Source organism: Equus quagga, chromosome 9 (assembly GCF_021613505.1).
Source record: "Equus quagga isolate Etosha38 chromosome 9, UCLA_HA_Equagga_1.0, whole genome shotgun sequence".
NCBI lineage: Eukaryota > Metazoa > Chordata > Mammalia > Perissodactyla > Equidae > Equus > Equus quagga.
The window spans coordinates 87,596,006-87,611,200 of record NC_060275.1 but is presented as its reverse complement, the minus strand read 5'-3'; the positions used below and the strand labels follow the sequence as shown (position 1 = coordinate 87,611,200).

General features: G+C 42.7%; 1 protein-coding gene across 3 annotated transcripts in view; it reads left to right on the top strand.

Annotated features, from left to right (window-relative positions):
* The first annotated feature begins 9,657 nt into the window (after positions 1-9,657).
* GHR (growth hormone receptor) overlaps positions 9,658-15,195 on the top strand; it is a 244,803-nt gene continuing 239,265 nt past the window's right edge. For 2 of the 3 annotated variants that reach the window (XM_046671902.1, XM_046671903.1), the window contains exon 1: positions 9,658-10,131. Coding sequence is in view for 1 of the 3 variants with exons in the window: in XM_046671901.1 (XP_046527857.1) it covers positions 10,880-10,892 (13 nt within the window). In the remaining 2 variants the exon portion in view is untranslated. Of the gene's footprint in view, positions 10,132-10,632; positions 10,893-15,195 lie in introns of those variants that run through there. The other variant, XM_046671901.1, reaches the window with a different exon arrangement.

Sequence of the window (15,195 nt, the reverse complement as noted above, 5' to 3'; positions counted from 1 at the left end):
AGAAATGTATGACCACTTAATTCATCTCTGTGAAGGTGTAACTAAGTTCTAATAATTAATTTGTTGCTCATCTCAAATAAATATTTGAATTTTGACAAGACCATTCTACAAACCAAGCCTTGACCAAAGGTAAGGATTCTAAAATTGGAATTTCATGCTCAGAAAGATAAATTTGGGGAAGAGCAGCACGAGGGGTTGTGGGGAAGTTTACCAGGGAAACTTTGATGACCTTGATTCATGCCACAAAAATTGGGCAGCTGATTCTACTTGTCCTGTGATGGTCACTTTCAATAATTTCAAGTTACTAATGCTGTGTATTTCTGCAAACTTTCAGAAAGAGATCTAAAGGGGAAAAACAGGCTCTAAGTTATGTTTTGATAGTTTTCAGTTTAAAATCAACATCTATCATGCATAAGGCATGCAAATGAGGTTAAATTGTTTATTAACTCTTTTGTGAGTCATAAACACAAGTGAAACAGTCAATATATTTCTAGTAAACCTAATAAACCCCTAGATAAGGCAGTAGTTAGGTCAATCTTTTACTTCAATTAATCTCAGGAAAGCTGGGAACTGTAAATACATCTCAGATATCTGGCTCATTTTGACTTTTGTTTATCTGGGTGGATTTTGCTCAAACCCTGGAACACACAGCTCCATAGACACTTTAAGATTTTCGTAAACTATGAATGCAATTAAGTTTTTAAATACCAACGTTCTCAAATCTAAGATATTACTACATTAAAATAACTTTTGAACCAAAACTTTCTGTGGTTACTATGAAATAAATATTTCTTAAAATTAAATGTCACTAATGGTTTGAGTTAAAAAGGAGTTAAAGGTGAGTGTGAGATCGCCTCTAATTTTAGGCAGCATTTTCCCATTTGGGTAGATACAAATTTCTACACCAATTTTCAGAGGGACAGTGGGCCCCTCAGTCTCGTCTTATACAATATCACCAATACGTCATCCAGCCCACTGTGTGGAGTTCCTGTATGAGGAACTCCAGAAACAATTTCTCATGCATACTGGTTTCAGAAGATGCACTCCTAAACAATGCTGGGCTTTCACTTTATGGGTAGTCTATATCTTGGAGAGGATCATTTTTTCTTATTTGTTATAGACACCAAGAAACTCAGAGCCAATATTGTGACCCACTTCTAGCAAATGAGCAGGGCGTTATGAGATGCATTTCAAGAGCTAACTATCTCTACCTATTATCTTAGTTTTATATCCTATTTTCCTTTTTTCCTATTTGTTTTATTTATTCATCTTTTTGGCTAATATATTTCTTCAAAAGCCACCTCAAATCCTGTTTCACAAGAAGGGGGTTGGAAAAACATTAACGAGATAAATAAGGCAAATAAATAATAAAATAGATAATAAGGCATGTAGACATTAAAAGCTGTGACATCATATATTGGCTTAGAAAATTATCAGAGTCAACAGAAATAAAGTGATTGTTATGCATCAACCACTTTCGTTTATCCATGCTTTTTATTTTATAAAAATTTAATAATGAATTAATTAGAGGTAGTACCTCATCTCACATTACACAGTGGATGTGTTCCTAGAATGTTGCTTATGAAGCAAATTATTGTAAAGCAAATTATATATTTAATCTACTAGAGGAATGTGCCATTTGAATACTTCATTAAGCTCAGAATTTTAGCATCATAGGAATACTCAACTTCTGATATAGATGAGGTTTTTGTTATGCAGATTCAGGTTTTATGTTTCTTAATAAAGAAAACTAGTGTAAAAGAAAAGTATAAAAGTCCTTGTTCTTTCATACATCCACCCCCTCCCACTTTCCAAAATTTTTCACTCCCTAGAGGAAATGACAGTTAACGATTTAATGTAATTTTTCTGAGTAATTTAAAAAACAAATATTCAGATATATATGTATAAATAAAATGGACAAGAATTGAACAGACACTTGTAAAAAGGAGATTCTAATGACCAATAAACATGAAATGATGCTCAATTTCCTTAGACATCAGGAAAATGCTAATTTAAATTACAGTGTAGTACTATTCCACAGACACCAGAATGGCTAAAACAAAAAGACCAAAAATACCAAGTGTTGGTGAGGATGTGAATAATCAGAACTCTCACACATTGATGGCAGAAGTACAAATTCATACGACCACTTTTGAACACTGTTTGGCCGTATCTACCCAATAGAAATGTGTAAAAATGTTCACCAACCAGAATCTCCATAGGAGAACTATTTGTAATAACTAAAAATTGCAATTTCCCCAAATGCGTTTTTGCTCTCAGGTAGTTGGTGTCTTCTGGATATATATTTCAAATCTATTTCATAATATATTGCTTTTCTTTTAGTTTTATTTTCAATATTGAGTATCAGATTGCCTTAAAAAATGAAATTCAACTTTTTTAACAAGCACTTGCTACGTACTTAATGTATGCTGAATTCTGCACTGGGCTTCTCGATTGAAAGCCCAGTGTGGACCTTCTTTCTAAGATGCTCTTAGACCAATGCCTCCCTTCCCACCCTGCCTCCACTAAAGAAAAGTTCATGGGTCTAAATGAGATCATATAATAAGTACTGCCTCAGGCCTATGAAACAGAAGCCCTCCCCACTCCCTTTACCCCCACTGGCTGTCTTCCAGCCATGCCCCAATTCACAAGACAAGGAACCTTTGAGTGAATGAGATGTGCCCATCCATGGGCTGTGCTTCCTTTTTAGACCATCCCCTGGATATTGCAGCCTTTGGAATTTCCTGTCTAAATATCCTGGAGTTCTGAGGTTAGAGAGCGGAAGGTTAAATAGAGCTTGGACATGTGAGCTGGGGTTCCACACACATGTATAGGAGACCCTTTCTGTGTGTAGGGGGCACCAGGACTGGGAAGACAAGTAGGGAGGATTAGAGACTGAGGATGAAGCTGATCTCCCTGAATCACCACTTTCTGGTGCAGAACTCTGAGAAATCTAAATTCAAACCTGTCCTACCAGGTCATTATGACAGGACATTTCTCAAGAGACAAAGCTAGAACATATTGTATCCAACAATTTGTTAGCTTGATTGTAACTTTAAAATATTTAGACCTATGGTATACGGGCTTCATTTGTCTTCGGGCTCTGGACTCCAGAAATGTTAGAGCTGAAAGTGCACATAGTGATATTAAAAATCCAGTAGACTTTGCTTATCTCCTCCCTGCTCCCCACCCCTTCCCCTTCCGATTAGTTTGGTTCCTGGAAATTGGAGGAAAATTTTAAAGCTTTTGCCTCAGACAGATACTTGTGGTCTGGTGGTTTAAAAACACAAGATGGACAAGATGGCAGACACGGCCACCTGGAGAAGCTGTAGAAGAGTCCAAAGAACAGACTTGGGTCAGAAAGGCTCAGAGTTCCCAATCTAAGCCTATATAATCCTCACTGATAAAGAGAGGATGAGCATACCTTCTTCACAGGACTGCTGTGAAGAAAAATTGATATAATTTATGCAAATGTGCTTGGAATACCGTATAGTGTTAACAAAACATACGATAAACATATTTTATGAAGCAAATTTCATTTTGACAGACATTCTGATTTATTATTTGACTACGATAGCTGAGACCTATTGTACTTAGTTTTCAAAGTCTTTCCTTAAAGATATCATGATTTTGTGTGGTAAGATGTCTCAACATTACACTTGGTTCAGCAAGTGCTGCAGAAGGCCAGTGACCTTGGGAAAATTCTGGTTACACTGCAAGCGCTCTCCCTTCTCAACACAGTTCTTGCCCTACCTAAGGGTTTTTTCTAGCCAGGAATTCTCCAGTAGCTCATCCTCTCCCCCAACCTTGCCTGGCTTCACCGGGTAGACACTGGGTGCTAGGTGAGTCTTCTGTTCATGTGCAAAAGTTGAGTGTTCTTCCTCTCGGGCTTTCATGATGCCCTTGGAGAAGAGTGATTAGCAAACTCGACTGATAGTTTATTCAGTAATTGGAAACATTCTGTGGGCCTAATTTCTATAAAGGAAAGTTGCTATGAGAAACTTTTTCATGCCTTCTCAGATTCCTTTCTCAATCATATCCTTTTTTGCTTTTATATTTCCACTTCTTTTAAAAATAAAGAAGAGAGAAGCAAAGAACAAAATAATATGTGAAAATAGAAAGTAGGAAAGGATTGAATGTGAAAGGAAAGAAGAGATGGAAATGGCTTGATCATAGTAAGCTTGCTAAATTCACTTCCTTGGAGTGTAGGTTGAGTGATGGATGGAAATGGGTCAGAGCTGGGGTTCCCACCACATCACCAGACTCCAGGACTTCGGCTAAATCCATTACTCCAGAGCTCCTAGTTGGAAGCTCATGGTCCTCCCCTATCTTGTGGTGACCATAATGGAATTGAATTTGGGGCTGGGAATAGCAATCTATGAAAGATCTTGATGAAGTGGAGCATATTCTGGTGGCCCAGAACATGTATAGGGTCTGGAAACCACATCAGATAAGAAGCAGTAGAAAGACCTACATATGTTTGACCTGGAGCAGGCATAACTTGTGGTGTGACGTGTGAAAGCGTGTCTCATGAAAATAAAAATTTAAATTTCTAATCTTTCTCTACAAGCTCTAGAGACAGAACCAGGTATAAATAACAGAATAGCAGATTCTGGCTAAAGTACTTTCAACAAATAATACAGTCACAAAATGGAACACGCTTTCCAGTGTGGGAGTGAGTTGTTTACTCATCAATGTAATTATCCAGACAGAAGCTAGGTGACTATCTATCAGATGTTTTTTAAAAACAAGCTTTTGCATTTGGTGGGAGGATAAAGAAAATAATCTCAAAAATGCTTTTTGATTTTTCTTAATCTTTACACTTAAATGATTTAAAGGAGAACATTCATGAGTCTCTGTTGAGACCTATTTATTTTGTTCCTTTCCACCAGGTGGTTGTACATAGTCTGGCATTACCCAGGCCATGAGCTTTGGGTGGTGCTGACTCCACCAAAGAGAGTCAAGGTAACCACATTCCTTTTAGTTTTTATAAGCTCTGAATTGAAATACTTATGTTTTGGAATTCATAAAATAAATGGTGATTTGCAGCCTTAATTCTGGCTCTGGGACCTCCTCATGAGTCTTAGCTAAGAATTTCCAAGATCATGAAATAGTCTTTTCCCTGTTGTCTTTCAACAGAGGAAAGAAAAGGTAAATACTTTTCTGAATTGTTTTCTTCCCTTCATGATTCCCTTTCCATCCTCTCAACCAAGGCAGCAGTAGGCTGGGGATAGGGACTGGGGTGGAGAGATTATTCTTGTCAAGGAGCTCTCACAACGTGTTCACAACCATCACATGCTCAATTCTACAATACACTGCTGAGTCCTGGGCAAGGCAGGAATTCCCAGCATTCCTATACAGTCTGTTATCCTGATATAGTTTATTTTAATCAGCACTTCAATGATTTATTCATTTATTATGCTTAATGTTCCTTTTCTCTACCAATTAGAATGCAAGCCCCGTGAAGACAGGGTCCTTGTGGGTGTGTCATGGAAGTTTTGTTCCTTGATGCATCTTGAGTTCCTAGAACAAATCTGTCATGATGTAGGCTCTCCAGTATTTGAATGAAAGAACTTGGTGGATGGGAATTCAGTGTTAGTTAAAAAAAATCCTTTAAAGGAAGTGTTTGTGTTTTATTGTTAGAATTTTATTAATTTTACCAATAAATATTGTATTAGTCCAGGTTCTCCAGAAAAACAGGACCAATTAGATGTGTATATATCTCTATATACCTATATGTATGTGTGTATCTCTATATGTATCTGTGTATCTCTATATGTCTATCTATCCAGCTATCTATAGAAAGAGATTTATTTTAAGGAATTGGCTCATGCAACTGTAGAAATTCGCAAGTCCAAAATCTGCACGGTAGTCTGGCAGGCTGGCAGGCTGTAGATCTAGGGAGGAACTGATGCTGCAGTTCAAGTCCAAAGGCAGTCTGCTGGCAGAAATCCCTCTTCTTCTGGAGAGGTCAGTCTTTTTCTATTAAGACCTTCAACTTATTGGATAAGGCCCACCTACATTATGGAGGGTAATCTGCCTTACTCAAAGTCTACTGATTTAAATGTTAATCTCGTCTCAAAAATACCTTCATAGAAATATCTAGAATACTTTAACAAATATCTGGATACCATAGCCTAGTCAAATTGACACATAATGTTAACAATCACAGACATCAATCTAATAATTTGTCTTACAGCTGAAATGATCTCAGATAGCAGCCCTTTCATTCTATAGACCAAGAAATTGAGTCATTGTGAGATAAATAACTGGCTTACCAAAGTCACAGATGACCCATATAGTACCCCAAGGCTCCTGACTGCCAATGCTGTTCTAAAACTACAAATGCTACAAAAGGAAGCAGCCACAAAATGCCACTTCAGGTGTTTTGGTCTCTTTGTTTTGTTCCAAGAAAAAGCTTTGGCACTTCATAGCACAATAGGACAAGCGAAGCAACACCCTAACCCCAGATAACTGTAGATGTAAGAAATTTACACTGTGGATTCTATGGTTTGGAGAGATACCATCTGACCTAGATATCTGCACTTGAATATGCATAATCTGAATCATGGTATAATTGTTTTTATTGCCTTTAAAATGCAGTTTATATTTTCAGCCAAGCTGTAGTGGAGATGTTCAACGGGGTGGGGGAAGGGTGGGCTGTAATAGGGTGAAATAGGTTGGTCAAGTTAAGACTCATTGACAAGGTAATATCGAGCAAAGATTTAAGGAAAGTAAGAGAGGTTATTTTTGGGAAGAGATTTAAGGCAGAGGGAAGAGCCAGTGTGAAGGCTTGAAGTGCGGAGTGTGCGTTGCCTGCTTAAGAAACAGCAAGGAGGCCAGTGCGACTGCGGCAGCACGGGTGATTGAGCGACAAAGAGAGTACTAGGAGAGAGGGTAGAAGGCAGAGGTACAGGCTCATGAAGGGCCTCATGTATCATTTTGAATTTTACTTTGATTTAAATGGAGAACCACTGGAGAGTGTTGAGCAGAGGAATGCCATGATATGACTTAGTTTTAAAAAGAATTCCTCTGGCAAGTGAGTTTAGATCACACTCTTGGGGTGGTAGTAGTGGTGGGGAGGAGAGGAGGGGGAATTGTTGATGCAAGCAGACCAGTGGAGTTGGGACACTACAGCAGTAACCCAGGTGAGAGATGACGGTGGTTCAGACTAGGTAAGGTGCTTGTCGTGGAGGAGTCAAGAGGTGAACGGATTTTAAAGGTGGAGTGTGAGAGAACGTGGAGTGTGGCAGTCTGGAGCTCTGTATAGAGATCTGGGTTTGAGATACAAATTCAGGAGATACAAATTTTCATTCAGTTTGGTTAAACATTTATCGGGCACTCTACTATTTGCGGGGCACTAATCTAGACATTTCAGGTACAAATATTAAGACTATATAGGGCCTCTCTCAGGGGTCTCATTATTAATGGGGAAAGCAGACATAGGGACAAAAACTAAAATATTTAATAAAAGTAGCTATAAGGGTCTTTGAGGATGCAATGCAGGGATAATCAATTAATTAATTCCACCTTTGGAACAAATTTGAGAAGAGCCAAGAAGAGCTTTAGAGAGGAAGTAAATAATTGAACTGAAACTTGAAGGTTAAGGAGGATTTTCTTCCATGGTCAAAATAGGATAATCCAGGCAGAAGGGAAGGCATGAGTAAGTACAATTTTATGTTTCATAAGGTAAATGTGCTCTGGCGTGCTTTAACTTGTAACATATTAGTCAACTTAATACCTGATACATTTTTCCCCATAATCTGGAAAATATAAAGAGGCGCATATGACTGTAGATTTATACGTGGTCATATATGAGATCAAGGAACTTTCATTCATGGGACTTAAAAATAAAAAGTGTTCTTCATTTAAGTTGCAAGTTTATATCTGGTTCCATTATATTTTACATTAACCAGTGAGTCTTTTCCTGTGCTTTCTGTGAATGATGACCTTTCTACCATACCAGAATAGTCTACTTTCCTGTCTCACAGAGTTAAGGCTACAGCTGAACCCAAAGCAAAAAGAAGGCAATCCTCTTTTAGGTATGGCTCTGAAATCATCTCAAGACATAAACAATAGGACTTAGAAAATATTTTGTGAGTCCATTTGGCACCTCCTAGACTACATCAGAGTCTCTGGGCTTGGAGGGGAGAGGAGGGGCAAAGGTTGAGAAGGCACAGAGGGGATATAAAGAGAGAATTTGATGACGCCAGAGGCCGAAGAGCCAGCCTGGAAGGTTATCTCAGACAGGAGTGGAGTCAGCATTTGAGGACGGCTGGGTCCCGGCTCCTGCCAGCACTGCCCTTTCAGCCAGCTTGGCACATATTGCCCACCCAGCAGGAGTTCTGCTTGCCTCTGCCCTAATCTTTCTCTACGGCAACTCCCATGTTAAAAACTCCAGACACTAGTGAGCAATCCTACTGCTCTAGCAAAGTGTGGAGCCCCAGAAATCAAGGGATTGGGGGGCGGTCTTAGCAAAAGAAAGCTTCCTTATACTTGGGTGGGATAGAACAGGACCAGTTCAAGAGCAATATCCACCCACCTCCTGCCTCAGGATGGGACAGTGACGACACACACCTCTTCCAGAATCTGTCCTCCTCCTTTCATTCTGGGTGTTTTTGCCTGGAACAGTTGGGTTGTTGGGCCACAGGTGAGCCTCAGAAAGGACTCTAAGGAAAGAATTTTCCACTTTGGTGTCTCATGTGACATCTGCCACCTCAAAGTCTTTCGTCCTGTGTTCCTTCCCCAGACTTGGCCTCCCTGCATGCCTCTCCAGCCCTAGGGGTCTTTTATCCTAGTGCTAAGAAGCTTGGTTTCTTTAAGTTGTTATTTTAACACTTCTTTCTGGGTATAATCTTGACGTTGTGTCTGTGAGCCCAGGAAAAAGTGTCATTTAGTAAGCTGAAGCTGTTAGACAAATGACGTTACAACTGGCTATCAGTAATACAGTAAATAGTAAAAAGATAGCATGACGGGCTGCTCCTTCAGATCTCAGACAACCTGGAACTGGACTTTTGTACTTTCTGCTTAGGAAAGCATGTGGTGACTAGCAGTTTTACAAAATGACATGCTTATGCACAACAACATTAACTTTCTGAAACACTCTGACAACTTCTCCTCTCACTTTTCCCTTCAGTGGAATGAGGCCGGCAGCCCTGTATTTGACAGATGAGTTATGTCCAGTGCCTTCCCTAGGTCACACACAAGGACAGACCTCAGGCTGAGGCCTGTGTCTGGACACCCTGCAGCCCTGTGCTCTGACTTCTGGATATATCTTTCTTCTAACATGCCTTGTCTCCTTGGTAAATTACTTCATCTCTCTGCTTCCGTTTCTAACCTCTAAAATAAAATCCTTCCTACTTTTAACTATCTTTTCTCCAGGCCCCAGTGAGCAGAAGTTTGGAAAATGGTTGCAGGTGGAGAGAAGCAATGTTTGGTTGACGCTTTCCCAGCTAGCTTGCTCGTTTTTTTCCCCATTCCTGCAGATAGCTAACTTTTCTGTAAGCTTTCCTTGGAATTTGTTGACTGCACTTAGGCTCTTTTAGGTCCTGCCTTCTTTTTGGGAACAGTGGTGGGCGGAGAGGAAGGAAGTGTCCTGCAACTACCAATATTTTCCTCTAGGAGGAGCCGCGCAGCCCAGATGAGAGTGACACGCACCAACTCCAACTCCTCGCAGGGGAACGCTTCATCTCAGCTCCTCGGAATGCGTGGCCAGGAGGTTGCCGCTCGGCGCCACCGCAGCGGCTCTCGAACCGGCCGCCCTGAACTCCCTCTTCCCGTCGCTTCGGCAGCCTGGGTCCGGGGGACCGCAGGCCGGGCCCGGCGTGACCCTTGGTGAACCGCGGCCGCTGCTTCCCACCCCTCCCCTCCAGTCCTCCCTTCCCGTTTCACCCCGCCCCCTTCCCCCTCCCCGAGCCTGACAGCCCGCGAGCTGCCAAGCAGGGCGCAGCCATGGGAAGAGGAGGCGGTCTAGGGAGCGGCGGCGGCGGCGGTGGCAGCGGCGGCTGCTGCAGCGGCGGTGGCGGCGGCTGCTGCTGAGCCGAAGCGGCGGCGGGGACCCCGGAGGCCCCGCGCCCTCGGCCACAGCGCGGGTGCGAACCCGCGCTCTCTCTCCGGCGGCGAGGCTCGGAGGTACTGGAGGGGGCTCCGGGAGTCGGGCTCTTACATTCTCCCTGTTGTGCCAGGGGGCCTGGGAGTGGACCCTGGGACGCCAGTTGTTTGTGGAAATGAGGATCTGTCTTATGTATTTACACGTATAATTCTTTTTGCGGGCGACTTGGGGGTTGGCTGTACTCCCTTCCTCCTCACGAAGTTGTTTTCTGCTGGTGGGTTGTTGTAACCCGATGCACGCTGTGGACGTGTGTGTGTGTGTGTGTGTGTGTGTGTATCTGTGTCTGGAAGTTGATGGGGGGCGTCAGGGAGTTGGGGGCGACAGACGAACCATTCCACACTGGCGCCTGCTCCAGCTAGTGTTTGCGGTACCTAGAGGGGCTTCCTCCGAAGATAGTTTTGTTGAAGTCGAAAAGTTTTGCGACTGTTTGTGTTTGACATCGTCAGCCGGGCTGGGGCACAACTGCTGAGGCTGCCGCTGCTGAGCGGGGAGAGGTCTCCGGCGGCGCGACCGGAGGAGAAAGGAGGTCGTCTGGCTGTGCGCGTCGACACCACGCGCTCCTCCCCAAAGCGCACCGCCCTTTGCGCCTGTGTGCGGGCTGAAGCCGCGCATTGGCACCCACGGAGCTGGAGTCAGTACAGTCACCGCCACCAGTCCCTATGAGCTGGGGTGGGTGTAAGCCGTGGAGAGCCCAGCTCCCTCAGCCCTGGACACACGCGTGGTTATGAAATCAACCAGGCTCAAAGTTTTGACAGAACTGCCTGAGGCATGAGAGCTGCGGGTGAGTGGGGTAGCCGCGTGTCTGGGGAGAGGGCGCTGGCGGCGCGCAGAGGGTGCTGGACAGGGTCACCCACTTGCGGGTGCGTGGGGAAGTTTATTTTGGGGCAAGTGCTTTATATATAACCCAAGGGGGGACGCCTGCTGGGGCCAGGCTGCGGGAGTTGGTGGCCTAGTGCGTGGTGTGTGTGCTGAATGGGTGTACGTGCGCGCCTCTGTGTCTGCGAGCGTGTGTGCTTCTGGGGAGGCGTGTCGGCTCCCGAGTCAGTAGGGTGTGCGGGGCGGGAGGGCGGGGGCAGGGAGGCCAGAGAGGTGCCGCCTGCCTGTTTATGCCAACAGGAGACCTTGGAAGGGACAGGGAAAGGTAAGGGGAGACCAGAGGGTTGGGAAGTCGCAGGAGTACTTGCATAGGATTTAAGTTCCACGGACTTTAAAATGCTAAAACCCTTCGTCTTCGAGGGGCTGAGGGCTGGTAGTGGAGGTTTCTAGAGCTCTCGGGAGACCTGCATAGCAGGACAAGGGTTCTAGGAGATGGGTATATGTGTGGGTACAGAACTCTGGCGATCTAGACCCGAGTTGGAGCTGCGGATCTGAGATTCCTGGGGTACTCCTGTCCACAGTCCAGAGACCAGATGTTCTCTGGGGTGTTTACCTTTAGATTCCCTGGCGTGTGTGCCTGTGAAGGCACTCACCTTTCCTCACAAATGTTGTGACAACTCTGTGCCCTGAGCAACTGGTGTTCTAGGCTAGTTTCCACCTGGGTCATGCTAGAAGTCCTTTCCTCTGGGGGTGCCAAGGTATAGACCTTGGAGGTCACCAGTATTGAAACATTTCCAGAAATTAAAATGCTCAATAGAAAGGAAGTAAAATGATTCAGTAGACAGGGTTGTTGGTTCCATCTTTTTGGGTGATTGGGGATTCTGTTTCCTTTTAAGAAAAGCAAAGCTCAGTGTTCCCAGATTAGATTTCAAGGGGTCTCCAGATATTTATGCTTTCTCTTCAGATGCACTTTAAATGGAGCTGGAAGGATGTGTTTTAGCACAGAGACCCTTGGAAACATCATTTATAACCTAAGCGTGTCCCATCCCTCATCTCCTTCTTCTACCCTTGTAAACCTTTTGCTTCACATTAGTCCAAGGAAAGTTGATGAGTCAACATTCAGCTTTTCTTTTGGAGTAAATATATCACAGTGAAATTATAGTTTTGGTCTTCTGAATGCCATGGAAAGCCAACACTTAATGGGCAAAAGTGTGAAATGCAAGTCTATAAATGTAATAACAAAGTCATGACTCGAGTGCGTTTTTTGTTTTCAAGCTGAGCATAACTTTGCCTTGCAAATATTTGTTCTACGCAGAGTTTGGGGCTGTGTTTTTGATGACTGGTCTTTAAACAGCAGACTCCATATCATAAACCACTTAAAAATGGACACTGGACGCCTCCTCTGTGCTATCTCTGGTGGCTGTGCTAACAGATGTTTACGGTGCTTAGTAACCTATGGGATTGTCATGTAGAGTATTTTGTTAGCTCAGGACATAATGTTTATATAAGCTAATAAATGGAGCCTCAGTTGCAGCCTGCTTCTGCCAAGCACATGAAGCACCCCAGCATGGAAACAAATCTTGAAGTCAGTCCAACTTGGCGAGCCTTTTTGGCTATCTGCTGATAAGCATTGTTAATGTAAAGATAAATCTGAGTGATACAGTGAGAATGTGGCACAGCAAATTGTTTAGCTTAGAAAATAAGGCGTGGGCTATATTTTTTAAGTCTGCTGACCTGAAGATTAAGCTTCTCTGGTCATTCCACTGGTAAATTGCACAACTATGGAGACTGGATTTACTTTATTGAAAACAAATTTTTTTAAAACTATGTCAATAATTAAATTAACTTCTGTTTCTTAGTGTGTTCACATGTCCATACACCCATCACTTTTTCTTCTTAAAAGAGAAAACCCCATAGTCTCTATGAATCTAATCTCTAATATGAAGGTAATCTCTAATATGAATATTCAAATCACCTAATGACTCCCTGAAAACTGAATTGTTAACAACTGAAGTTTAGTAAGGCTGGAGCCAGCCCTCTGCCAATTGTGTAAACAAAGCAATACAGGATGCCTTTTGGGCAAGTGATTTTTTTCAACCTGGAACAGTATAACGTAAATAATGTGCCCAATAAAATGGTTGATTAGTATGATAACCAACTTTAGAAGTAATTCTGTATCACGTGCATGAACTTCTGCTTCAGTATCCCTCCCTATGAATGGGCAGGCCCACCCCTTCTTGGGCATAATCAGATGGAAATTTTGCTTCCTTGTGGGCCAGTTCGTTGTGGAAGATTCATTTTTAGAAATTTTTGCCTTATACTGAATCAACATTTTCTTTCATCCATTGGCCTACCATCCAGTTGCTGGAGCCACAAACAATAAGTCTAATCTCTCTTCCCTTTATGTGCTGTATTTGAAAACAAACATTATGCTGCTTCTTCCAAAATTCCTTTTTGCCTATTCTTGCAGCTGTTCCTCACCCACTGTGGGGTTCCACCCTTCTCTGCCCTGACCAGAATGCCTTAGATTCTGTGTTCTTACCTTCCTTCCTAATATATATCATCTAAAACGCGGATATGGAATCCTTAGTTCTGGACTTTCTATATCTATTAAGGCAGCTTAATATTCATATTTTAGCCATCCCATTACACTGTTCACTAATTTCAAACCTGTAAACAAGATAACAACTCATTCTTTTCAGATTATTAATCAGCCATAGTCAAAACATTATGATAAGAATTTCAAGCATTTTTTTTCCTGCCTGAGCTTCCTATAAATCAATGGAAGTTGTAACACTGCGCAGGTGTATAGACTTCTACATGCAATGAAGATAGCTACTTAATTTCTTCCTCTCAAGGAATACCATCCCCCAAAAATAGCAGATGTGGAATGTTCTGAAGACAAGGAAATTGAAGCTGCATATTATAGGCAGGTAGGGGCTACACGGTATTCTTTCCATGGACCTATTGAGTCCGCTTCCGAGAGCATGAGTCAGTACTAGCAATGAGGCATTTATGGAAGGCTTGTTCTGTCCAAGTCCAGGGAGTATGCCATCTGGCCCTAAATGAGGCGAAAGTACTACATCAGACAGAAATGTTTCCTCAGGCAACTGGCATTTAAGCTGTACGTACAGGACATGACTGAGTCAACAACCTACTCTTCCTTGGGAGGTAAATAGTTTGCTAATGCTGTAGGGAAGTCTAAAGCAGGTATTTTGTGGCTTCAGTACTAAGGGAGGTTAGCCTCCTGTTACGTGTCTGGATCCAAGTAGGACAAAGGCTCTGATGCTCCTCACTTACCAAATCCTAGCCTTCTTGGAGGAAGGAAGTGAGGCTGGTATATACAGGGGCCAGTGCTTTGGGGTCCATTGGACCGCAGTTTGACTCTGAGCTTTACCACTGCCATGCACATTAGCTCCTCTTACACTCGCTTTTCTCCTCTGCGAAAATTATGTCTACTGCCCAGGGCTGAGGTGTTTCCACATAACCTCTGTAGCGTTTCTGGCGCATACTCTGCATTAGACTCCTACCTGGTATGATTGATTCTTCTTTTGTGTATCTGTCTGGGGCTTCCCATCTAAATTATGAGTTTCCCCTGCCACCAGCTGACAATCTGCCACAGCTGAGAATCTTCTGTCTTCCTGCAAGAAATGTTTATGGTTGATGATGATGACAATGTTTTCTTTTCAGCAAGTCTGGATGTGAAAGAAATGACTATTTTTCTTGGCAAAGAGAGAAAAGCAACCTGTGACATCTGGGCCTATCAGAAGTCCCTCGCCAGGACAAGGGGCCAGTGACAGTCTTGTGCTCTTAAATGAAATTGTCCATGCTTTTCCCCTCATGTACATGTGTGTGGATTGACATGTGTGCACACGTGTGTATGTTCATGTGTGTGTCTGTGTTTGTAGTAAGATTCCCCACGCATCCCCTTGCGTTATGGTCTCCATCCATATTCCATTTGCTTCCTTGCTGACAAGTACTTAAACATGTGATTTCCAAACCAGAGTTCTTTTTTGATATAAGAAATCCCCAAGTTAGGATGGCATGATATAAAATAAGACTAAACTAGGTGTCAGGAAACCTCGGTCCCCTCTAAGTTCTTCCTCTAATGGGCTTTGTAATTTTTGCAAACTACTTAACATTCCTGGCTTCGTATTTCTTACATGTTAAAAACAAATAGACAACAACAGAGGAGCAAACAAGATGACCTCTTAGGGTTCTTTTCAAGGCTTTGATTTGAATCCATTTAATTATTGGATTTCTCTCTT